Source organism: Passer domesticus, unplaced genomic scaffold (genome assembly GCF_036417665.1).
Source record: "Passer domesticus isolate bPasDom1 unplaced genomic scaffold, bPasDom1.hap1 HAP1_SCAFFOLD_170, whole genome shotgun sequence".
NCBI lineage: Eukaryota > Metazoa > Chordata > Aves > Passeriformes > Passeridae > Passer > Passer domesticus.
Window position 1 is genome coordinate 19,561 of NW_026989953.1, and position 22,838 is coordinate 42,398.

General features: G+C 52.0%; 2 protein-coding genes across 2 annotated transcripts in view; both read left to right on the forward strand.

Annotated features, from left to right (window-relative positions):
- Window positions 1-175: 175 nt before the first annotated feature.
- HGH1 (HGH1 homolog) lies at window positions 176-16,634 on the forward strand. Its single transcript, XM_064406204.1, is given in 8 exon segments — window positions 176-999; window positions 2,901-2,998; window positions 5,665-5,763; window positions 5,842-5,933; window positions 11,693-11,710; window positions 11,712-11,816; window positions 14,603-14,650; window positions 14,652-16,634. Coding segments are annotated over 8 exon segments (1,089 nt in total). The 5' UTR covers window positions 176-478; the 3' UTR covers window positions 14,760-16,634.
- Window positions 16,635-17,502: 868 nt separating this feature from the next.
- The window catches only part of LOC135291976 (maestro heat-like repeat-containing protein family member 1), a gene marked incomplete at its 3' end in the record, with an annotated part of 50,340 nt that continues 45,004 nt past the window's right edge, over window positions 17,503-22,838 (forward strand). Inside the window, exons 1-3 of the mRNA XM_064406207.1 lie at window positions 17,503-17,539; window positions 18,850-18,948; window positions 19,459-21,128. Of these exons, the coding sequence (XP_064262277.1) occupies window positions 21,107-21,128 (22 nt within the window). The remainder of the gene's footprint in view (window positions 17,540-18,849; window positions 18,949-19,458; window positions 21,129-22,838) is intronic.

Below are 22,838 nucleotides of genomic sequence, written 5' to 3' on the forward strand. Positions count from 1 at the left end.
GGCCACTCTGCGTTTCTCCGTACAATTCCCCTCTTCACGTCCCTCCACTTCCGGCGCTTCTCAGCATTCAATTGGCTCCGCCTTTTCCACCTCTCTGTTTTCTCGTTGCTGACTGGCTCCTGGAACTGTCAATCACAGCGGTTGCCAGGCGACGCCGCGATGTTGACGCCGCTCTGGCAGCGGCCGTGTAGGAGCTGACGGCGCTCCTGTCACGGCGGCGGGCAAGGCTCCGCGAGCGGCCATAACTGAGGTGGCTGAGGCCCCGTCTGTCTTTTCGCGGTTTAATTAAGCCGTGCCCCAATTGGGGCCGGTCTTTGGAGCCGTACGGCGTTTTCCGTACAACTTCCTTTCTCCCTTTCCGCCATCACGCCCTCAGCCTACTGGTTTATTCCCCGCCCATCCCTATTTCCGCGGCGCTGATTGGCTGTTACCCCCATCAATCTCCCTGTTGCTACGCAACACCCCCAAGACGACGAAGATGGAGGCGGCCATGGCGGCGCCCATCAACGACCCCTCAGCGGCCGCGGCGCTGTCGGAGCTCACGGCGCTGCTCTCGCCGTCCTCCCCCGCCGCTGTCGAAGCAGCCGAGGCCGCCCTGGCGCTGTCGGGCAGCGCCTCAGGCCGGGCGCTGCTCGCGGCGCACCCCGCGGCCTTATCGGCCTTGTCCGCCTTGGCCGCCTCGGCCTCGCGTGGAGCGCGCCCCGCGTTGTCCGCGCTGGTGAACGCCTCCTCCGAGCCCGCCGCGCTGGAGCCGCTCCTGGCCGCCGTGCCTTCGCTCCTGCCGCTCGTGCCCAGCTCCGCAGCGGCGTGCGGGGTGCTGGCCAACCTGAGCCGCGCGGCGGCGGCGGCGCCGCGGGTGCTGCGGGCGCTGGGCGCGGGCGCGGAGCCGGCGCTGCTGCGGGCGCTGGGCGCGGAGCGGCCGCCGGCGGAGCTCGGAGCGCTGCTCTGCAACCTCAGCCAGGCGCCCGAGGGCCGCCGGGCGCTGCTGGAGCCGCCGGGGTGAGCGGGGAAATGGAAATGGGGGAACGGGGTGGCGGAGCTGCGGGCGCTGGGCGCGGAGCTGCGGGCGCTGGGCGCGGAGCTGGGGGCGCGGAGGCGGCGCTGCTGCGGGCGCTGGGCGCGGAGCGGCCGCCGGCGGAGCTGCGGGCGCTGGGCGCTGGGCGCGGAGCTGGGGGCGCTGAGCGCTGGGCGCGGAGCTGGGGGCGCTGAGCGCGGAGCGGCCGCCGGCGGAGCTCGGAGCGCTGCTTTGCAGCCTCAGCCAGGCGCGGAGCGGCCGCCGGGCGCTGCTGGAGCCGCCGGGGTGAGCGGGGAAATGGAAATGGGGGGAACGGGGTGGCGGAGCTGCGGGCGCTGGGCGCTGGGCGCGGAGCTGGGGTTGCTGGGCGCGGAGCGGCCGCCGGCGGAGCTCGGAGCGCTGGGCGCGGAGCCGGCGGAGCTGGGGGCGCTGGGCGCGGAGCCGGCGGAGCTGGGGGCGCTGGGCGCGGAACTGGGGGCGCTGGGCGCGGAGCTGGGGGCGCTGGGCACGGAGCTGGGGTTGCTGGGCGCGGAGCGGCCGCCGGCGGAGCTCGGAGCGCTGGGCGCGGAGCCGGCGGAGCTGGGGGCGCTGGGCGCGGAGCTGGGGGCGCTGGGCACGGAGCTGGGGTTGCTGGGCGCGGAGCGGCCGCCGGCGGAGCTCGGAGGTCTGCTCTGCAGCCTCAGCCAGGCGCGGAGCGGCCGCCGGGCGCTGCTGGAGCCGCCGGGGTGAGCGGGGAAATGGAAATGGGGGGAACGGGGTGGCGGAGCTGCGGGCGCTGGGCGCGGAGCTGGGGGCGCTGGGCGCGGAGCTGCTGCGGGCGCTGGGCGCGGAGCGGCCGCCGGCGGAGCTGGGGTTGCTGGGCGCGGAGCGGCCGCCGGCGGAGCTCGGAGGTCTGCTCTGCAGCCTCAGCCAGGCGCGGAGCGGCTCCGCCGGCGGAGCTCGGAGCTCTGCTCTGCAGCCTCAGCCAGGCGCGGAGCGGCTCCGCCGGCGGAGCTCGGAGCTCTGCTCTGCAGCCTCAGCCAGGCGCGGAGCGGCTCCGCCGGCGGAGCTCGGAGCTCTGCTCTGCAGCCTCAGCCAGGCGCGGAGCGGCCGCCGGGCGCTGCTGGAGCCGCCGGGGTGAGCGGGGAAATGGAAATGGGGGGAACGGGGTGGCGGAGCTGCGGGCGCTGGGCGCGGAGCTGGGGGCGCTGGGCGCGGAGCTGCTGCGGGCGCTGGGCGCGGAGCGGCCGCCGGCGGAGCTGGGGTTGCTGGGCGCGGAGCGGCCGCCGGCGGAGCTCGGAGGTCTGCTCTGCAGCCTCAGCCAGGCGCGGAGCGGCTCCGCCGGCGGAGCTCGGAGCTCTGCTCTGCAGCCTCAGCCAGGCGCGGAGCGGCTCCGCCGGGCGCTGCTGGAGCCGCCGGGGTGAGGGAAAAGCCGGAGGGAAAACGGGAACGGCGGGGGCGGAAGGGGGGACGGGCGGATTTGGGGGTTTTGAGGGGATTTTTTTGGATTTTTTTGGGACTTTTGGTGAATGCTTTCTGATCTTTGGAGACTATTTTGTGATATTTTGTTTGGTGATTTTTTGGTGGTTTTTGAGAATTTTGTTGGGTTTGTTTTCTTTTTTTCTAATTTATTTTTGGAATTGTTTTATTTTTGGGACCAAAGGCTGGGATTGTGATTTTGGGGTGGATTTCTGCTGATTTTTTTTTTTTTTTTTTTGGTGATTCTCTTGTGATTATTGGTGATTTTTTGGTGATTTTTTAGTGATTTTTTGTTGGTTTTTTTTTTTTTTTTTTTTTTTTTTTTTTTTTTTTTTTTTTTTTGCTATTTTTATTATTATTCCTTTCAGGAATTGTTTTATTTTCGGGAAAAAGGCTGGAATTGTGACCTTGGGGTGTTTTCCTGCAGGCTGGTGCTGCGGCGGCTCCTGACCCTGCTGCGCTGCCCCGACCCCGAGCTCAGGAGGGGAGTGGTGGGGGCCCTGAGGAACTGCTGCTTCCAGCACGGTGAGAACCCCGGAATTTGGGGAATTTTGGGATTTTGGGAATTCTGGGACATGCGGGATAAATGGGATATGGGATATGGGATATAAGGGATTGGGAATGGGACTGGAGCGCTGAGGAACTGCTGCTTCCAGCACGGTAAAAACCGGGAATTTGGGAATTCTGGGATATTTGGGAGTTCTGGGATATTTGGGATATACGGGATAAATGGGATAAATGGGATATAAGGGATTGGGAATGGGACTGGAGCGCTGAGGAACTGCTGCTTCCAGCACGGTGAAAATCCAGGAATTTGGGGAATTTTGGGATTTTTGGGAATTCTGGGACATGCGGGATAAATGGGATAAATGGGATATATGGAGGGAATGGGAATGGGAATGGGAATGGAGCGCTGAGGAAGTGCTGCTTCCAGCACGGTAAAAAATGGGAATTTTGGGGAATTTTGGGAATTCCAGCATGGTAAAAATGGGAATTTGGAGAATTTTGGGATATGGGATCAAGGGGATATGGGATAAATGGGATATATGGGAATGGGAATGGTGAATTGGGAATGGGACTGGAGCGCTGCGGAACTGCTGCTTCCAGCACGGTAAAAAATGGGAATTTGGGGAATTTTGGGATATTTGGGATTTAGGATAAATGGGATTTGGGATATATGGGAATGGGAATGGAGCTCTGAGGAAGTGCTGCTTCCAGCACGGGATCCAGGGAATGGGAGAGGACCCCAGGAATGGCCTCGGGTTGGGATTTTCAGGAATATTCCCCTGGAAAGGGCCGGAATTCCCAGCTGGAATTCCCATCCCTGTGGGGGTGGGGCTGAAGATGCCATGGAATTTTGGGAAGGAATTCCCAATTCCAGGATGGAATTCCCAGGGAATTTTGGCCGCTGGAATTCCCAGCTCAGAGCTTTCCCGGGATTTTGGGAATTGTCGCTGCCTATGGAATGCTTGGGACGGGATCATCCTGGAATTCCAGCCCATCCCAGAATTCCTGGAAGGGCCCAGTTCCAGCTGGGAATGGCGAATCCCGAGGAAAATCCTGGAATTTTGGGGAATCCTGAGGAAAACCCTGGAATTCCATGGAATCCCAACTAAAATTCCACATTTCCATGGAATCCTGATAAAATAATGGAATTCCATGGAATCCTGCAAAAAATCCTGGAGTTCCAGAGAATCCCATTAAAAATTCTGGAATTCTGTGGAAATTCCTTGAGGAATTTTTGGGTTCCTTGAGAACTTCGGGGCTCTGTGAGGAATTTCTGGGAGTTCCATGAGGAATTTTTAGGGTTTGTTAAGGAATTTCGGGGGTTCTGTGAGGAGTTTTGGGGTATTTCTAAAATCATGGAATTCCATGGAATCCCAGTTACAATTCTGGAATTCCAGACAATCCTACTAAAATCTTGGAATTTTGTGGGAACCTTGAATGAAATCCTGGAATTCCAAAGAATTCCTCCTCAAATTCTGGAATTCCGTGGGAATTCTCCTCAAATTCCAAGGAATTCCTGCTGAATTCCTGGAATTTTGTGAAATTCCTCCTCAAATCTGGAATTCCTACGGAAATCCTGGAATCCCAAGGAATCCCTGCTAAGATTTTTGGAATTCCAGGGAAACCAACTGTGGATCCTTCCTAAAATCCTGGAATTCCTTTCAATCCTGACTAAACTCCTGGAATTTCACAGAATCCTATTAAAAATCCTGGAATTCCAAGGAAATCCTATTAAAAATCCTGGAATTCTGTTTAAAATCTTGGAATTCCTTGGAATTCTGACTAAAGTCCTGGAATTCTGACTAAAATCCTGGAATTCTGTGGAATCCTGACAGAAATCCTGGAATTCCGCAGAATCCTATTAAAAATCCTGGAATTCCAAGGAAATCCTATTAAAAATGCTGGAATTCCTTGGAATCTTTACTAAAATCATGGAATTCCACAGAATCCTGATGAAAATCCTGGAATTCCATGGAATCTCAGCTAAAAATCATGGAAATCCATGGAATCCCAACTAAAATCTTGGAATTTCATTGAAATCCCAACAAAAATCCTGGAATTTTGTGGAATTCCTGGAAATTTCCTGGAATTTCACTGAAAATGCTGGAATTTCATTGAAATCCCAACAAAACTCCTGGAATTTAATGGAATTGTATTGAAAGTGCTGGAATTTCATTGAAATGCCAACAACAATCGTGGAATTTTGTGGAATCCCATTGAAAATCCTGGAATTTCTTTGCAATCCCAACAAAAATCCTGGAAATCCATGGAATCCCAACTAAAATCCTGGAATTTCATTGAAATCCCAACAAAAATCCTGGAATTCCATGGAAATCCCAGCTAAAATCCTGGAATTCCGTGGGATCTTGAATGGGAAAAGAGGGAAACGGCCTCGGGTTGGGATTTTTGGGAATATTGCCCTGAAATTTATGGAATTCCGGGTTGGAATCCCCATTCCCGGCTGGAATTCCCATCCCCCCGGGCGCGGCGCGGAGAAACCCAAACCTTCCCAAAATTCCGGCAACGTGCAGCCGGGACAAAACGCCAAAAAAAACCCGCAAAAATTGGGGGAAACTGAGGAAAAAACCCCAAATTTCGGGAAAAAAATCCCCGTTGAGCCAAGGGGGAATTTTTCCCGGGATGGGGGACGCCGGGATGAGATTCCCAACCCCTGGAATTCCCAGAGAAGCACAAGTGGCTGCTGGGCCCCGCCGTGGAGGCGCTGCCGCCGCTGCTGCTGCCGCTGGCCGGCCCCGAGGAGCTCCCCGAGGAGCAGATGGAGCGTGAGTGGGATTTTGGGAATTTTTGGGATTTTTGGGAATGGCCCGGATATTCCCGAGGGGTTTTTATTCCCGCTGCAGAGCTCCCCGTGGATCTGCAGTACCTGCCCCCCGAGCACCGCAGGGAGGAGGAGCCCCAGATCCGCAGGATGCTGCTGGAAACCTTGATGCTGGTGCGGAGTTTGGGGGTCCTTCGGGAGTTTTTGGGGTTCCTTGGGGAGTTTTTGGGGTTCCTTGGGGAGTTTTTGGGGTTCCTTGAGGAGTTTTTGGGGTTCCTTGAGGAATTTTGGGGTTCCTTGGGGAGTTTTTGGGGTTCCTTGAGGAATTTTGGGGTTCTTTGAGGAGTTTTTGGGGTTCCTTGGGGAGTTTTTAGGGTTCCTTGGGAGTTTTGGGGGTTTCATGAGGAGTTTTTGGGGTTCCTGGGGGAGTTTTGGGGTTCCTGGGGGAGTTTGGGGGTTCTTTGAGGAGTTTGGGGGTTCTTTGAAGAGTTTTGGGGGTCCTTGGGGACTTTTGGGGTTCCTTGAGGAGTTTTGGGGGTGTGATGAGAAATTTTGTGGTTCTTTGAAGAGTTCTTGGGGTTCCTGAGTATTTTTGGAGGGTTCCCTGAGGAATTTTGGGGGTTCTTTGAAGAGTTTTTGGGGTTCCTTGGGGAGTTTTTGGGGTTCCTTCGGGAGTTTTTGGGGTTCCTTGAGGAATTTTGGGGGTTCTTTGAAGAGTTTTTGGGGTTCCTTGGGGAGTTTTTGGGGTTCCTTCGGGAGTTTTGGGGGGTTCCATGCGGACTTTTGGGGGTTCCTTGAGGAATTTGGGGGTTCCTTGAGGAATTTGGGGGTTCCTTGAGGAGTTTTGGGGGTTCCTGAGTATTTTTTGAGGGTTCCCTGAGGAGTTTTGGGGTTCATTGAGGAGTTTTGGGGTTCTTTGAAGAGTTTTTGGAGTTCCTGAGTATTTTTTGGGGGTTCCTTGAGGAGTTATGGGGTTCTTTGGGGAGTTTTTGGGGTTCCTTGAAAAATTTTGGGGTCTGATGAGGAGTTTTGGGGGTTCTTTGAGGAGTTTTGGGGATTCCATGAGAAATTTTGGGGCTTTCTTGAGGAATTTTTTGGGGTTCCTTGAGGAATTTTGGGGTTTGATGAGGAGTTTTGGGGGTTCCTTGAGGAGTTTTGGGGATTCCATGAGAAATTTTGGGGTTCCTTGAGGAATTTTGGGGTGTGATGAGGAATTTTGGGGTTCTTTGAAGAGTTTTTGGGGTTTCTTGAGGAGTTTTGAGGTTCCTTGAGGAATTTTGGGGTTCTTTGAGGAATTTTGGGGTTCCTTGAGAAATTTTGGGGTTCTTTGAAGAGTTTTTGGGGTTCCTGAGTATTTTTGGGGGGTTCCTTGAGGAGTTTTGGGGTTTCCTTGACGCGTTTTGGGGATTCCTTGAGAAATTTTAGGGTTCCATGAGGAATTTTGGGGTCTGATGAGGAGTTTTGGGGTTCTTTGAAGAGTTTTTGGGGTCCTGAGTATTTTTTGGGGGTTCCCTGAGGAATTTTGGGGGTTTGATGAGGAGTTTTGGGGGTTCCTTGACGAGTTTTGGGGATTCCATGAGAAATTTTAGGGTTCCATGAGGAATTTTGGGAGTTCCTTGAGGAATTTGGGGGTTCCTTGAGGAATTTTTGGGGTTCCTGAGTATTTTTGGAGGGTTCCCTGAGGAGTTTTGGGGATTCCTTGAGGAGTTTTGGGACTTCCATGAGAAATTTTAGGGTTCCATTAGGAATTTTGGGGTTCCTTGAGGAATTTTGGGGGTTCCTTGAGGAGTTGTGGGGTTTCATGAGGAGTTTTGGGGTTCCTTGGGGAGTTTTGGGGGTTCCATGAGGAACTTAGAAGTTTTTGAAGGAATTTTGGGGGTTCCATGAGGAATTTTGGGGTGTTCCATGAGGAAATTTTGGGGTTCTTTGAGGAATTTTTGGAGTTCCTTGAGGAACTCAGAGGTTCCTTGAGGAGTTTTGGGGTTCCTTGAGGAATTTTGGAACACTCTGAGAAATTTTGGGGGGTTCCTGAGGAATTTTGGGGGGGTTCCTAAGGATTTTTTGGGGGTTCCTGAAGATTTTAAAGGGTTTAATGAAGAAATTTGGGATTCCATGAGAAATTTTGGTGTTTTTGAAGCGATTTTGGGTGTTCCATGAGGAATTTTTGGGTTTTTTTGAGGAATTTTGGGGTTGCTTAAGGAATTTTGGGGGGTCTTTGAGGAATTTTGGGGTTTCCTGAGGAATTGTGGGTGTTGCTTGAGGAATTTTTGGGTTCCTTGAGAAGTTTGGGGCTCTGTGAAGAATTTTTGCGAGTTCCATGAGGAATTTTTAGGATTTGTTAAGGAATTTTGGGGGTTCTGTGAGGAATTTTGGGATTCCATGAGGAATTTTAGCATTCATTGAGAAATTCTGGAATTCCTTGAGGATTCTGGGCGTTCCCTCAAGATTTTTGGGAAATTCCTTGAGGAATTTTGGGTTTCCATGAAGCCTTTTGAGGAATTTTGGGAGTTCCTTGAGGAATTTTGGGTTTCCACAAAGTCTTTGAGGAATTTTGGGTTTCCTTGAGGAATTTTGGGTTTCCACGAAGCCTTTTGAGGAATTCTGGGAGTTCCTTGAGGAATTCTGGGCTTTCTTGAGGAATTTTGGGTTTCCACGAAGCCTTTTGAGGAATTTTGGTTTTCCTTGAGGAATTTTGGGTTTCCATGAAGCTTTTTGAGGAATTTTGGGTTTCTACAAAGTCTTTTGAGGAATTCTGGGTTTCCTTGAGGAATTTTGGGTTTCCTTGAGGAATTTTGGGTTTCTACAAAGTCTTTTGAGGTTTGAGGAATTCTGGGTTTCCTTGAGGAATTTTGGGTTTGCTTGAGGAATTTTGGGTTTCTACAAAGTCTTTTGAGGAATTCTGGGTTTCCTTGAGGAATTTTGGGTTTGCTTGAGGAATTTTGGGTTTCCACAAAGCCTTTGAGGAATTTTGGGTTTCCACGAAGTCTTTTGAGGAATTCTGGGAGTTCCTTGAGGAATTTTGGGCTTTCTTGAGGAATTTTGGGTTTCCACGAAGCCTTTTGAGGAATTCTGGGAGTTCCTTGAGGAATTCTGGGTTTCTACAAAGCCTTTTGAGGAATTTTGGGTTTCCTTGAGGAATTTTGGGTTTCCATGAAGCTTTTTGAGGGAATTCTGGGAGTTCCTTGAGGAATTCTGGGTTTTCTACAAAGCCTTTGAGGAATTTTGGGGTTTCCTTGAGGAATTTTGGGTTTCCATGAAGCTTTTTGAGGAATTTTGGGTTTCTACAAAGTCTTTTGAGGAATTTTGGGTTTCCTTGAGGAATTTTAGGTTTTCCATGAAGCTTTTTGAGGAATTTTGGGAGTTCCTTGAGGAATTTTGGGTTTCCATGAAGCCTTTTGAGGAATTTTGGGAAGTTCCTTGAGGAATTTTGGGTTTCCACAAAGTCTTTGAGGAATTTTGGGTTTCCTTGAGGAATTTTGGGTTTCCACGAAGCCCTTTTGAGGAATTCTGGGAGTTCCTTGAGGAATTCTGGGCTTTCTTGAGGAATTTTGGGTTTCCACGAAGCCTTTTGAGGAATTTGGTTTTCCTTGAGGCATTTTGGGTTTCTACAAAGTCTTTTGAGGAATTTTGGGTTTCCTTGAGGCATTTTGGGTTTCTACAAAGTCTTTGAGGAATTTTGGGTTTCCTTGAGGAATTTTGGGTTTCCATGAAGCTTTTTGAGGAATTTTGGGTTTCTACAAAGTCTTTTGAGGAATTCTGGGTTCCTTGAGGAATTTTGGGTTTCCTTGAGGAATTTGGGTTTCTACAAAGTCCTTTTGAGGAATTCTGGGTTTCCTTGTAGGAATTTTGGTTTGCTTGAGGAATTTTGGGTTTCCACAAAGCCTTTGAGGAATTTTGGGTTTCCACGAAGTCTTTTGAGGAATTCTGGGTTTCCTTGAGGAATTTTGGGTTTCCTTGAGGAATTTTGGGTTTGCTTGAGGAATTTTGGGTTTCCACAAAGCCTTTGAGGAATTTTGGGTTTCCACGAAGTCTTTTGAGGAATTCTGGGTTTCCTTGAGGAATTTTGGGCTTTCTTGAGGAATTTTGGGTTTCCACGAAGCCTTTTGAGGAATTCTGGGAGTTTCCTTGAGGAATTCTGGGTTTCTACAAAGCCTTTTGAGGAATTTTGGGTTTCCTTGAGGAATTTTGGGTTTCCATGAAGCTTTATTGAGGAATTTTGGGTTTCTACAAAGTCTTTTGAGGAATTTTGGGTTTCCTTGAGGAATTTTGGGTTTCCATGAAGCTTTTGAGGAATTTTGGGTTTCTACAAAGTCTTTGAGGAATTTTGGGTTTCCTTGAGGAATTTTGGGTTTCCATGAAGCTTTTTGAGGAATTTTGGGAGTTCCTTGAGGAATTTTGGGTTTCCACAAAGTCTTTGAGGAATTTGGGAAGTTCCTTGAGGAATTTTGGGTTTCCACGAAGCCTTTTGAGGAATTCTGGGAGTTCCTTGAGGAATTCTGGGCTTTCTTGAGGAATTTTGGGTTTCCACGAAGCCTTTTGAGGAATTTTGGTTTTCCTTGAGGCATTTTGGGTTTCTACAAAGTCTTTTGAGGAATTTTGGGTTTCCCTTGAGGCATTTTGGGTTTCTACAAAGTCTTTTGAGGAATTTTGGGTTTCCTTGAGGAATTTTGGGGTTTCCATGAAGCTTTTTGAGGAATTTTGGGTTTCTACAAAGTCTTTTGAGGAATTCTGGGTTTCCTTGAGGAATTTTGGGTTTCCTTGAGGAATTTTGGGTTTCTACAAAGTCTTTTGAGGAATTCTGGGTTTCCTTGAGGAATTTTGGGTTTGCTTGAGGAATTTTGGGTTTCCACAAAGCCTTTGAGGAATTTTGGGTTTCCACGAAGTCTTTTGAGGAATTCTGGGTTTCCTTGAGGAATTTTGGGTTTCCTTGAGGAATTTTGGGTTTGCTTGAGGAATTTTGGGTTTCCACAAAGCCTTTGAGGAATTTGGGTTTCCACGAAGTCTTTTGAGGAATTCGGGGTTTCCTTGAGGAATTTTGGGCTTTCTTGAGGAATTTTGGGTTTCCACGAAGCCTTTTGAGGAATTCTGGGAGTTCCTTGAGGAATTCTGGGTTTCTACAAAGCCTTTTGAGGAATTTTGGGTTTCCTTGAGGAATTTTGGGTTTCCATGAAGCTTTTTGAGGAATTTTGGGTTTCTACAAAGTCTTTTGAGGAATTTTGGGTTTCCTTGAGGAATTTTGGGTTTCCATGAAGCTTTTTGAGGAATTTTGGGTTTCTACAAAGTCTTTTGAGGAATTTTGGGTTTCCTTGAGGAATTTTGGGTTTCCATGAAGCTTTTTGAGGAATTTTGGGAGTTCCTTGAGGAATTTTGGGTTTCCACAAAGTCTTTGAGGAATTTTGGGAAGTTCCTTGAGGAATTTTGGGTTTCCACGAAGCCTTTTGAGGAATTCTGGGAGTTCCTTGAGGAATTCTGGGCTTTCTTGAGGAATTTTGGGTTTCCACGAAGCCTTTTGAGGAATTTTGGGTTTCCTTGAGGCATTTTGGGTTTCTACAAAGTCTTTTGAGGAATTTTGGGTTTCCTTGAGGCATTTTGGGTTTCTACAAAGCCTTTTGAGGAATTTTGGGTTTCCTTGAGGAATTTTGGGTTTCCATGAAGCTTTTTGAGGAATTTTGGGTTTCTACAAAGTCTTTTGAGGAATTCTGGGTTTCCTTGAGGAATTTTTGGGTTTCCACAAAGCCTTTTGCTGTCCCATGACCAATTTCGGTTTTCCTTGAGGACTTTCTGGAGTTCTCTGCGCTCCTCTCGATGTCCCACCAAGAACTTTGCGATTCCACAAACTCCGCTGCCCAGAACCGATTTTTAGGGTTCTTTGATGAGTTTTGGCCCCCGAAATCCCCGAATCCCCAATTTTTCTCCCCGCTGTCCCCTCGCAGCTGGCGGCCACGGCGCCGGGGCCGGCGGCAGCTGCGGTCGCAGGGCTGCTACCTGGTGCTGCGGGAGCTGCACGGCTGGGAGAGCGACCCCGCAGCGCTGCGCGCCTGCCGCAACCTCATCCAGGTGGGGCGGGGGGTTTGGGGGGTTTGGGGGGGTTTGGGTGGGATTTGGGATTTGGGGAGGTTTGGGTGGGGTTTGGGGAGTTTCTGGGGGTTTTGGGTGGGATTTGGGGAGGTTTGGGGAGGTTTTGGGGAGGTTTTGGGAGGTTTTGGGGAGGTTTGGGGAGGCTTTGGGTGGGATTTGGGGAGGTTTGGGTGGATTTGGGGAGGTTTTGGGGGAAGTTTTGGGGAGGCTTTGTGTGGGATTTGGGGGGGTTTGGGGTGGGATTTGGGGTGGAATGTGGGGAGGTTTGGGTGGGATTTTTTGAGTTTCTGGGGGTTTTGGGGAGTTTGGGGTGGGATTTGGGGAGGTTTGGGTGGATTTGGGGAGTTTGGGGTGGATTTGGGGAGGTTTGGGAGGATTTGGGGAGGTTTTGGGTGGATTTGGGGAGGTTTGGGTGGGATAATGGGAGGTTTGGGTGGGGATTTGGGGAGGTTTGGGTGGGATTTGGGGAAATTTTGAGGAGTTTTGGGTGGATTTGGGGAGGTTTTGGGGAGTTTGGAGTGGATTTGGGGAGGTTTGGGTGGGATTTGGGGAGGTTTGGGTCGGATTTGGGGAGGTTTGGGGTGGATTTGGGGAGGTTTGGGTGGGTTTTGGGGAGGTTTGGGTGGATTTGGGTGGGATTTGGCAGTTTTGGGTGGATTTGGGGAGGTTTGGGTGGGATTTTTGGTGGAATGTGGGAGGTTTTTAGGTTTGGGTGGGATTTGGGGAGGTTTGGGGTTTTGGGATTTGGGGAGGTTGGGTGGGGTTTGGTGAGGTTTTGGGGAGGTTTGGGTCGGATTTGGGGAGGTTTTGGGGTTTAGGGTGGGATTTGGGGAGGTTTTGGGGAGGTTTTGGGTTTGGGTAGCTTTGGGTGGGGTTTGGTGAGGTTTTGGGGAGGTTGGGTGGGATTTGGGGATTTTTGGGCGAGATTTGGGGAGGTTTGGGGGGTTTTGGATGGGTTTTGGCAGTTTTGGAAGGGATTATGGGATGTTTTGGGTGGATTTGGGGAGTTTTGGGTGGACTTGGGGAGGTTTTGGGGAGGCTTTGTGTGGGATTTGGGGGGTTTGGGGTGGGATTTGGGGTGGAATGTGGGGAGGTTTGGGGTGGGATTTTTTGAGTATCTGGGGGTTTTGGGGAGTTTGCAGTGGATTTGGGGAGGTTTGGGTGGGATTTGGGGAGGTTTGGGTGGATTTGGGGAGGTTTGGGTGGGGTTTGGTGAGGTTTTGGGGAGGTTTGGGTCGGATTTGGGGAGGTTTTGGGGTTTAGGGTGGGATTTGGGGAGGTTTTGGGGAGGTTTTGGGTGGGATTTGGCAGTTTTGGGTGGGATTATGGAGGTTTAGGTGGGATTTGGGGAGTTTCTGGGGCTTTTGGGTGGGATTTGGGGAGGTTTGGGGAGGTTTTGGGTGGGATTTGGGGAGGTTTGGGTGGGATTATGGGAGGTTTGGGTGGGATAATGGGAGGTTTGGGTGGGGATTTGGGGAGGTTTGGATGGGATTTGGGGAGGTTTTGGGGAGTTTTGGGTGGATTTGGGGAGGTTTTGGGGAGTTTGGAGTGGATTTGGGGAGGTTTGGGTGGGATTTGGGGAGGTTTGGGTGGATTTGGGTGGGATTTGGCAGTTTTGGGTGGATTTGAGGAGGTTTGGGTGGGATTTTTGGTGGAATGTGGGGAGGTTTTTAGGTTTGGGTGGGATTTGGGGAGGTTTTGGGGTTTTGGGATTTGGGGAGGTTTGGGTGGGGTTTGGTGAGGTTTTGGGGAGGTTTGGGTCGGATTTGGGGAGGTTTTGGGGTTTAGGGTGGGATTTGGGGAGGTTTTGGGGAGGTTTTGGGGTTTGGGTAGCTTTGGGTGGGGTTTGGTGAGGTTTTGGGGAGGTTTGGGTGGGATTTGGGGATTTTGGGGTGGGATTTGGGGAGGTTTGGGGGGGGTTTGGATAGGATTTGGCAGTTTTGGAAGGGATTATGGGAGGTTTTCGGTGGATTTGGGGAGTTTTGGGTGGATTTGGGGAGGTTTTGGGGAAGTTTTGGGGAGGCTTTGGGTGGGATTTGGGGGGTTTGGGGTGGGATTTGGGGTGGAATGTGGGGAGGTTTGGGTGGGATTTTTTGAGTTTCTGGGGGTTTTGGGGAGTTTGGGGTGGGATTTGGGGAGGTTTGGGGTGGGATTTTGGGAGGTTTTGGGGGGTTTGGGAGGATTTGGGGAGGTTTTGGGTGGGATTTGGGGAGGTTTGGGTGGGATAATGGGAGGTTTGGGTGGGGATTTGGGGAGGTTTGAGTGGGATTTGGGGAAATTTTGAGGAGTTTTGGGTGGATTTGGGGAGGTTTTGGGGAGTTTGGAGTGGATTTGGGGAGGATTTGGGGACGTTTGGGTGGGTTTTGGGGACATTTTGGGTGGGATTTTGTGGGTTTTGGGTGGGAGTTGGGGAGGTTTGGGTGGGGATTTGGGGAGGTTTTGGGGAGTTTGGAGTGGATTTGGGGAGGTTTGGGTGGGATTTGGGGAGGTTTTGGATGGGATTTGGCAGGTTTGGGAGGATAATGGGAGGTTTTGGGTGAGATTTGGGGAGGTTTTGGGGGGTTTGGGTGGGATTTGGGGAGTTTTTGTGGCTTGGTGTGGGATTTTGTGAGTTTTGGGGTTGTTTTTGGGTGGGATTTGGGGAGATTTTGGGTGGGATTTTGGGGGGTTTGGACTTTGGGAGTGGAATTTTGGCAGTTTTTGGTGGATTTTGTCAGATTTTGGGGTTTTTTTTGGGTGCATTTTTTGTTTGGGGGTGTCCCCAGGTGCTGATTGGGGACGAGCCCGAGGCGGGCATGGAGAACCTGCTGGAGGGTGACAATTCCCCCCGAGCTGGAGCGGCGCCTCGGGGACATGGACAGGGACGAGGGGACAGAGACAGAGACACGGACAGGGACAGAGACACGGACAGGGGACACGTGACACCAGAATGGGGACACGGACAGGGACAGGGACGAGGACGAGGGGACGGGGACAGGGGACACGTGACACCGGAACGGGGACACGGACAGGGACAGGGACAGGGACAGGGACAGGGACACGTGACCCCGGAATGGGGACAGAGACACGGACAGGGGACACGTGACACTGGAATGGGGACAGGGACACGGACAGGGGACAGGGGACAGAGACACGGACAGGGGACACGTGACACCGGAACGGGGACACGGACAGGGACAGGGACAGGGGACACTGGAATGGGGACATGGACAGGGACGAGGGGACAGCGACGGGGACAGGGGACACGTGACACCGGAATGGGGACAGGGACAAGGACAGGGACAGGGACAGGGGACACGTGACACTGGAATGGGGACAGGGACAAGGACAGGGACAGGGACAGGGGACACGTGACACTGGAATGGGGACAGGGGACAGGGACAGGGACAGTGACAGGGACAGGGGACACGTGACACCAGAACGGCACCAAGGGGACAGCGCGGGGACAGCCACCAAGGAGCCACCACAGGACAACGTCGTGTCCCCAAGGGTCACCACGGTGACAATGAAATGTCCCCAAGGAGCCACCACGAGGACTATGAAATGTCCCCAAGGAACCACCACAGGACAATGATGTGTCCCCAAGGGTCACCACGGTGACAGCGAGATGTCCCCAAAGAGCCACCACGAGGACAATGATGTGTCCCCAAGGGTCACCACGGTGACAGTGTGGTGTCCCCAAGGAACCATCACAGGACACTGTGTCCCCAAGGGTCACCGTGGTGACAGTGAGATGTCCCCAAGGAGCCACCACGAGGACAATGATGTGTCCCCAAGGGTCACCGTGGTGACAGTGAGATGTCCCCAAGGAGCCACCACGAGGACAATGATGTGTCCCCAAGGGTCACCACGGTGACAGTGAGGTGTCCCCAAGGAACTATCACAGGACACTGTGTCCCCAAGGGTCACCACGGTGACAGAGAGATGTCCCCAAGGAGCCACCACGAGGACAATGATGTGTCCCCAAGGGTCACCACGGTGACAGTGAGGTGTCCCCAAGGAACTATCACAGGACAGTGTGTCCCCAAGGGTCACCACGGTGACAGAGAGATGTCCCCAAGGAGCCACCACGAGGACAATGATGTGTCCCCAAAGGTCACCGCAGTGACACTGTGGTGTCCCCAAGGAACTATCACAGGACACTGTGTCCCCAAGGGTCACCACGGTGACAGTGAGATGTCCCCAAGGGGCCATTAAAGGACCCCAAAGGTCACTGTGGTGACAGTGCAATGTCCCCAAGGAGCCACCACAGGACAACGTTGTGTCCCCAGAGATCACCACGGTGACAATGAAATGTCCCCAAGGGTCACTGTGGTGGCAGTGTGTCCCCAAGGGTCACCACGGTGACAGTGATGTCCCCAAGGGGCCATTTAAGGACAACGTGTCCCCAAGGGTCACCGTGGTGACAATGTGGTGTCCCCAAGGGTCACCATGGTGACAGAGAGATGTCCCCAAGGGGCCATCAACGTGGTATGGTGTCCCCAAGGGTCACCACAGTGACAATGATGTGTCCCCAAGGAGCCCTGGTGATGGCAGCGTGTCCCCAGGGGTCACCACGGTGACAACGAAATGTCCCCAAGGGTCACCGCAGTGACGGTGACGTGATGCCAAGGAGCCATTAAAGGACAATGTGTCCCCAGGGTCACGGTGACAGTGCCGTGGGTGTCCCCAGGGTCACCATGGTGACAGTGAAGTGTCCCCAGGGTCACGGTGACAGTGCCGTGGGTGTCCCCAGGGGTCACCATGGTGACAGTCCCCTCCTCCTGCAGCAAATAAAGGGTTAAATTTGACCCCAAATCTGGTGTGGGGACATTTGGGGACATCGGGGAGGATTTGGGGACACTGGGGCTGGACTTGGGGACATTGAAGGAATGTCATGACAGTGGGGACACCAGAACCCAGTCTGGGGACACTGGGGGGATTTGGGGACACCAGAACCGATTTGGGGACCCTGGGGGATCCGAGGACCCCGGGGGGATTTGGGGACCCCGGGGGGGGGATTTGGGGACCCTGGGGCTGGGTTTGGGGACACGGGGGGGGGGATGTGGGGACAGTGGGGCTGAAACTGGGGACCCTGGCGAGATTTGGGGACCTCAGGGTGGATGTGAGGACATTTGAGGGGATTTGGGGACCCCGGGGGGGATTTGGGGACATTTGGAGCGGATTTGGGGACACTGGGAACGGATTTGGGGACATTTGGGGACATTTGGAGACACTGGACCCAAATTTGGGGACATTTGGGGGATTTGGGGACACTGGACCCAAATTTGGGGACATTTGGGGGATTTGGGGACACGGGAACCAAATTTGGGGACATTTGGGGGATTTGGGGACACTGGAACCAAATTTGGGGACATTTGGGGACATTTGGGGACACGGGAACCAAATTTGGGGACATTTGGGGGATTTGGGGACACTGGACCCAAATTTGGGGACATTTGGGGGATTTGGGGACACGGGAACCAAATTTGGGGACATTTGGGGACATTTGGGGACACGGGAACCAAATTTGGGGACATTTGGGGCGTTTCCGGCCCGCCAGGGGGCGCCAGCATCGCCGTGCCCACAGGCCCCGCCCCCTCCGCGCGCAGCCAATCAGAGCTCAGGGGCGTGGCCTCGTAGTTTCATTGGCGTGCCTCGGAGGGGGCGTGGCCTGAGGGGGCGTGGCCGCCGCACCCGGAAGCGGCGCCGGGCGCGTCGCGGTGAGCGCGGGGCCGGGGGGGGGCGGCGGAATTTGGGGAAATTCGGGAAAATTCCTTAAAATTCAGGGGATGCCCGGGAGTAGTTGGGATGCAGGACGGGGGTGGAGGAGGGGGGAATTCCCGGGAAACTCCGCGGCCTGGGCGGGACCTCCCCCCCCTCCAGGGACCTCCCTGCGCCTCCTTTTCCCATTCCCGGAGGGAAAATCCCAAAATTTGGGACGGGGAGGAATTTTAGGATGGAGACCCCCCCAGGACGGGGATTTTTGGGATCGGGGACCCCCTGGGAAGGGGGATTTTTTAGGCTCGGGACCCCCAGATGGGAATCTCCAGGCTCGGGACCCCCGGGTGGGGATCGCGCCCCAAATTCCTCGGGAATCTTTTCCCAAAAAAATTCCCGCGGGAATCTCATCCCAAAAATTCCCCGGGAAAGGCCGGGAATGTCCTCGGACAAGGGCAGGGACTGCTCCTGGAAAAGTCTGGAATGTCAGCCCCGGGATGGGAATTTTTTTTCCCTGAAAATTCCCTTTTTAAAAATTTTTTTTTTCCCTATTTTTCCCCCAAATCCCAGATTTTCCTTCCCGGTTTTTCCTTGACCTGGAAAAAATTCCTGCCCTCCAATCCCGGATTTTAGGGCCAAATATTTGGGACGAGGCCCTGGAGTGGGGCTGGGGATTAGTGGGACACCAGAATTCCAGAGGGGGGGAAAAATTGGGATTGGAATTCCAGGAAAAAATGGGATTGGGATTCTGGAGGGGAAAAAGAAATTTGGGATTTGAATTGCAGAGGGAGGAAAATCTGGGATTGGGAGTCCAGGAAAAAATGGGATTGGGATTCCAGAGTAGGGGGAAAATTTGGGATTGGGATTCCAGAGGGGGGGAAAAAAACCAATAAAAAACCCCAATTCCAAAGAAATTGGAATTCCAGAGGGGGGGAAAAACCTGGATATTCCAGAGGGGGAAAAAAATTGAGGATTGGAATTGCAGAAAAATCTGGGATTGGGATTCCAGAGAGGGGAAAAAAACCTGGAATTCCAGAGAGGAAATAATTCTGGGATTGGGATTCCAGACAGGGGAAAAATCTGGAATTCAAGAGAGGAAAAAAAACCAGGATTGGGATTGCAGAGGGGAGAGAAAAATTTGGGATTGGAATTCCAGAGGGGGCAAAAAAATTGGGATTGGGAGTCCAGAAAAATCTGGGATTGGGATTCCAGACGGGGGGAAAAGATCTGGAATTCCAGAGAGGGAAAAAACCCCAGGATTGGGATTCCAGAGGGGAGGAAAAAAAAACCTGGGATTGGTTTTTTTTTCCAGGAAAAAAAATTCCAGGAAAAACTGGGATTGGAATTCCAGAGAGGATGGGAAAAAAACCAATTAAAAGAAATCAATTCCAAATAAATTGTAATTCCAGAGGTGGGGAAAAAATTCTGGGGTTGGAATTCCAGAGGGGGGGAAAAAAACATTGGGATTGGGATTCCAGAAAAATCTGGGATTGGGATTCCAGAGTGGGGGGACAACCCCTGGGATTGTAATTCCAGGGAAAAAAATGTAATTGGGATTCCGTAGGGGAGGAAAAATTTGGGATTGGGATTTCAGAGATGGGAGGGAATTTGTGCTTGGGATCCCAGAAATATCTGGGATCAGAATTCCTGAGGGAGGAAAAATATTGGGATTGGGATTCCAGAAAAATCTGGGATTGGGATTCCAGAGGGGAAAAAAAAAAATCTGGGATTGGAATTCCAGAGCAGGGGTGGGAAACAACCAAAACCAATTCCAAACAAATTGGAATTCCAGAGGGAGGAAACATTTGGGCTCGGAATTCCAGAGGAGGGGGGAAATTTGGGATTGGAATTGCAGAAAAATCTGGGATTGGGATTTCTGGGAATTTTTTGGGGGGGATTTCAGCGTTTTTCCCCCTTTCAGGAGCCTTGGGAAGAGGAAGAAAAGGAGGAGGAGGAGGAGGAATCCCGGGATGAGGCCGGATCCCATGGAAGCTTCCGGAATTCCGGGGATTTTCCTGGACTGGCTGTGCCCGGAATTCCCGGCGGGATCGGGAGCTCTGGCCTGAATCTCACCTGGAGCTGAGAGAATTCCCAAGGAATTCCTGCTGGGATCAGAGAATTCCCATTCAATTCCCACCTGGAATCAGAAAATTCGGACTGAATTCCCAGTGGGGTCAGAGAATTCCCACCAAATTCCCAGTGGGATCAGAGAATTCCCTTTCCATTCCCACTTGGATCAGAGAACTCCTGTTAATTCCCACCTGGAACCAGAGAATTCCCATTAATTCCCATTAATTCCTACCTGGATCAGAGAATTCCTGCCTGGATAAGAGAATTCCCACTGAATTCCCACCTGGATCAGAGAATTCCCGGAGAATTCCTGTCGACATCAGAGCATTCTCACCTGGATTAGAGAATTCCCACCCGGAATCGGAGAATTTTGGCCTGGAACCACCAAATTCCTGTTAAATCCTCCTGGAACCAGAGAATTCCCACCGAATTCCCACTGTGGCCAGAGAATTCCCGCCTGGATCTCAAAATTCCCACCTGGAACCAGACAATTCCTGCCTCGAATCAGAGAATTCCCACCAAATTCCCATCTGGAACCAGAGAATTCCTGCTGAATTTCCACCTGGATCAGAGAATTCCCACAGAATTCCCACCAGGATAAGAGAACTCCCATTCATTTCTGCCTGGAACCACCAAATTCCCACCTGGATCAGAGAATTCCCACTGGGATCAGAGATTTCCCACCTGCAACCAGAGAATTCCTACTGAATTCCCACCTGGAACCAGAGAATTCCTGTTAATTCCCACCTGGATCAGAGAATTCCTGTTAAATTCACCTGGACCCAGAGAATTCCCACCGAATTCCCACCTGGATCACAGAATTCCCTCTGGGATCAGAGAATTCCAACTGGGAACCAGAGAATTCCCACCTGGAACCACCGAACTCCTGTGAATTCCTGCCTGGGATCGTTCCCACTCCGTTCCCGGTGTCCGGAATCGTTCCCGTGGCTCCGAGCGTTCCCGGTCTCCATTCCCGTGGCTCCGAGCGTTCCCGGTCTCCAGAATCGTTCCTGTGGCTCCGAGCATTCCTGATCTCTGTTCCCAGCGTCCGGGGTCTCTCCCGGTCTCCGTTCCCGTGGCTCCGAGCGTTCCCGGTGTCCGGAGTCGTGCCCGTGGCTCCGAGCGTTCCCAGTGTCCGGAATCGTTCCCGTGGCTCCGAGCGTTCCCGGTGTCCGGAGTCGTGCCCGTGGCTCCGAGCGTTCCCAGTGTCCGGAATCGTTCCCGTGGCTCTGAGCATTCCCGGTGTCCGGAGTCGTTCCCGTGGCTCCGAGCGTTCCCGGTCTCCGGAATCGTTCCCGTGGCTCTGAGCGTTCCCGGTCTCCGTGCCCGTGGCTCTGAGCATTCCCAGTGTCCGGAATCGTTCCCGGTGTCCGGAATCTCTCCCGTGGCTCCGAGCGTTCCCGGTGTCCGTGCCCGTGGCGCTCTCCGGGGCGGCTCCGTGCCCGGGGGTCCCGCGGGGGCTCCCGGGGCCGTGCCCGGGCTCGCTGCGCTCGCGCGCCATGATGGAGAGCCGCCTGCGCCGTGAGTGCCCCCCGCCATTCCCGGGTTACAGCCCCGCTGCTGGGAAAACTGGGAATTCCCGCAGGAAAACTGGGAATTCCAGCAGGAAAACTGGGAATTCCAGCAGGAAAACTGGGAATTCCCGCAGGAAAACTGGGAATTCCCACAGGAAAACTGGGAATTCCACAGTTCCGGTCTGGTATTCCAGCAGGAAAACTGGGAATTCCCACAGTTCTGGCCTGGTATTCCCGCAGGAAAACTGGGAATTCCAGCAGGAAAACTGGGAATTTCCACAGTTCCGGTCTGGAATTCCAAGAGGGATTGGGAATTCCAACAGGAAAACTGGGAATTCCCACAGTTCCGGTCTGGTATTCCAGCAGGAAAACCGGGAATTCCCACAGTTCCAGTCCAGAATTCCCGCAGGAAAACTGGGAATTCCAGCAGGAAAACTGGGAATTTCCACAGTTCCAGTCTGGTATTCCCGCAGGAAAACTGGGAATTTCAGCAGGAAAACTGGGAATTCCACAGTTCTGGCCCGGTATTCCCACAGGAAAACTGGGAATTCCCACAGTTCTGGTCCGGTGTTCCAGCAGGAAAACTGGGAATTCCCACAGTTCCGGGCTGGTATTCCAGCAGGGATTGGGAATTCCCAACTTTCCACCCCGGTTTCCCAGGAAAATTGGGAATTCCAGCTGGTTTTCCCAAATTTCCAGCCCTGGTTTCCAGCAGGGATTGGGAATTCCCAAATTTCCAGCCCGGTTTTCCCACAGGATTCGCAGTTCCATCCTGGTTTTCCCAAATTTCCAGCCCAGTTTTGCACCATGGATTGGGAATTCCCACATTTCCAGTCTGGTTTTCCTACAGGATTGGGAATTCCCAGATTTCCAGCTGAGTTTTCCTATAAAAATTGGGAATTCCAGGCTGTTTTCCCAAATTTCCAGCTGGGTTTTCCCACAGGATTGGGAATTCCCTAAATTCCAGCCTGGCTTTCCCATGGGAAAATTGGGGAAAAAATGGGGGGGAAAATGGGAAATGGGAAAAAAAGGGGGGAAGGGAAAAATGGGGGAAAAAATGGAAAAAGCCTTGGGGGAAAAGGGTGAAAAGTTGGAGAAAAAAGGTTGGGAAAAGGAAAAAAGGGGGAAGTGGGAAAAGGGGGAAATAGGGAAAAATGGAAAAAAATTGAAAAAATGGAAAAAAATGGAAAAAAGGGTAGGGAGAAAATGGGAAAAATGGGGGCAAAATGTGAAAAAAGAGGAAAAATTTGGGAGAAAACGTTGGGAAAAAAGGGGACAAAAATGTAAAAAAAAAAGGGAAAAATGTGGAAAAAAAAGGGGGAAGTGGAGAAAAAATTTGAAAAAAAAATGGGTAGAAATTGAGGAAAAATTGGGGAAAAGATGGGAAAAATGGAAAAATGGGGAAATAATGGGTAAAAGGTGAGGAAAATTGGAAACAAAGGGAAAAAAGTGGAAAAAATTGGATAAAATGGGGGAAAAATTGGAGGAAAAAAATCAGAAAAAATGCAGGGAAGAAGGGGGGAAGGAAATGGGCGGAAAAATGGGAAACAAAGTGGGGAAAAAGGGGAGAAAAGGGGAAAAATGGGGGAAAAAATTGGGGGGAAAAAGGAAAAAAGGAGGAGAAAAATTGGGAGAATTCCTGCTGTTGAATTCTGATATTCTGGAACGTTCCAGGGGTGGCAGCGGAAAAAAAAGGGAAAAATGGTGGGAAAAAAGG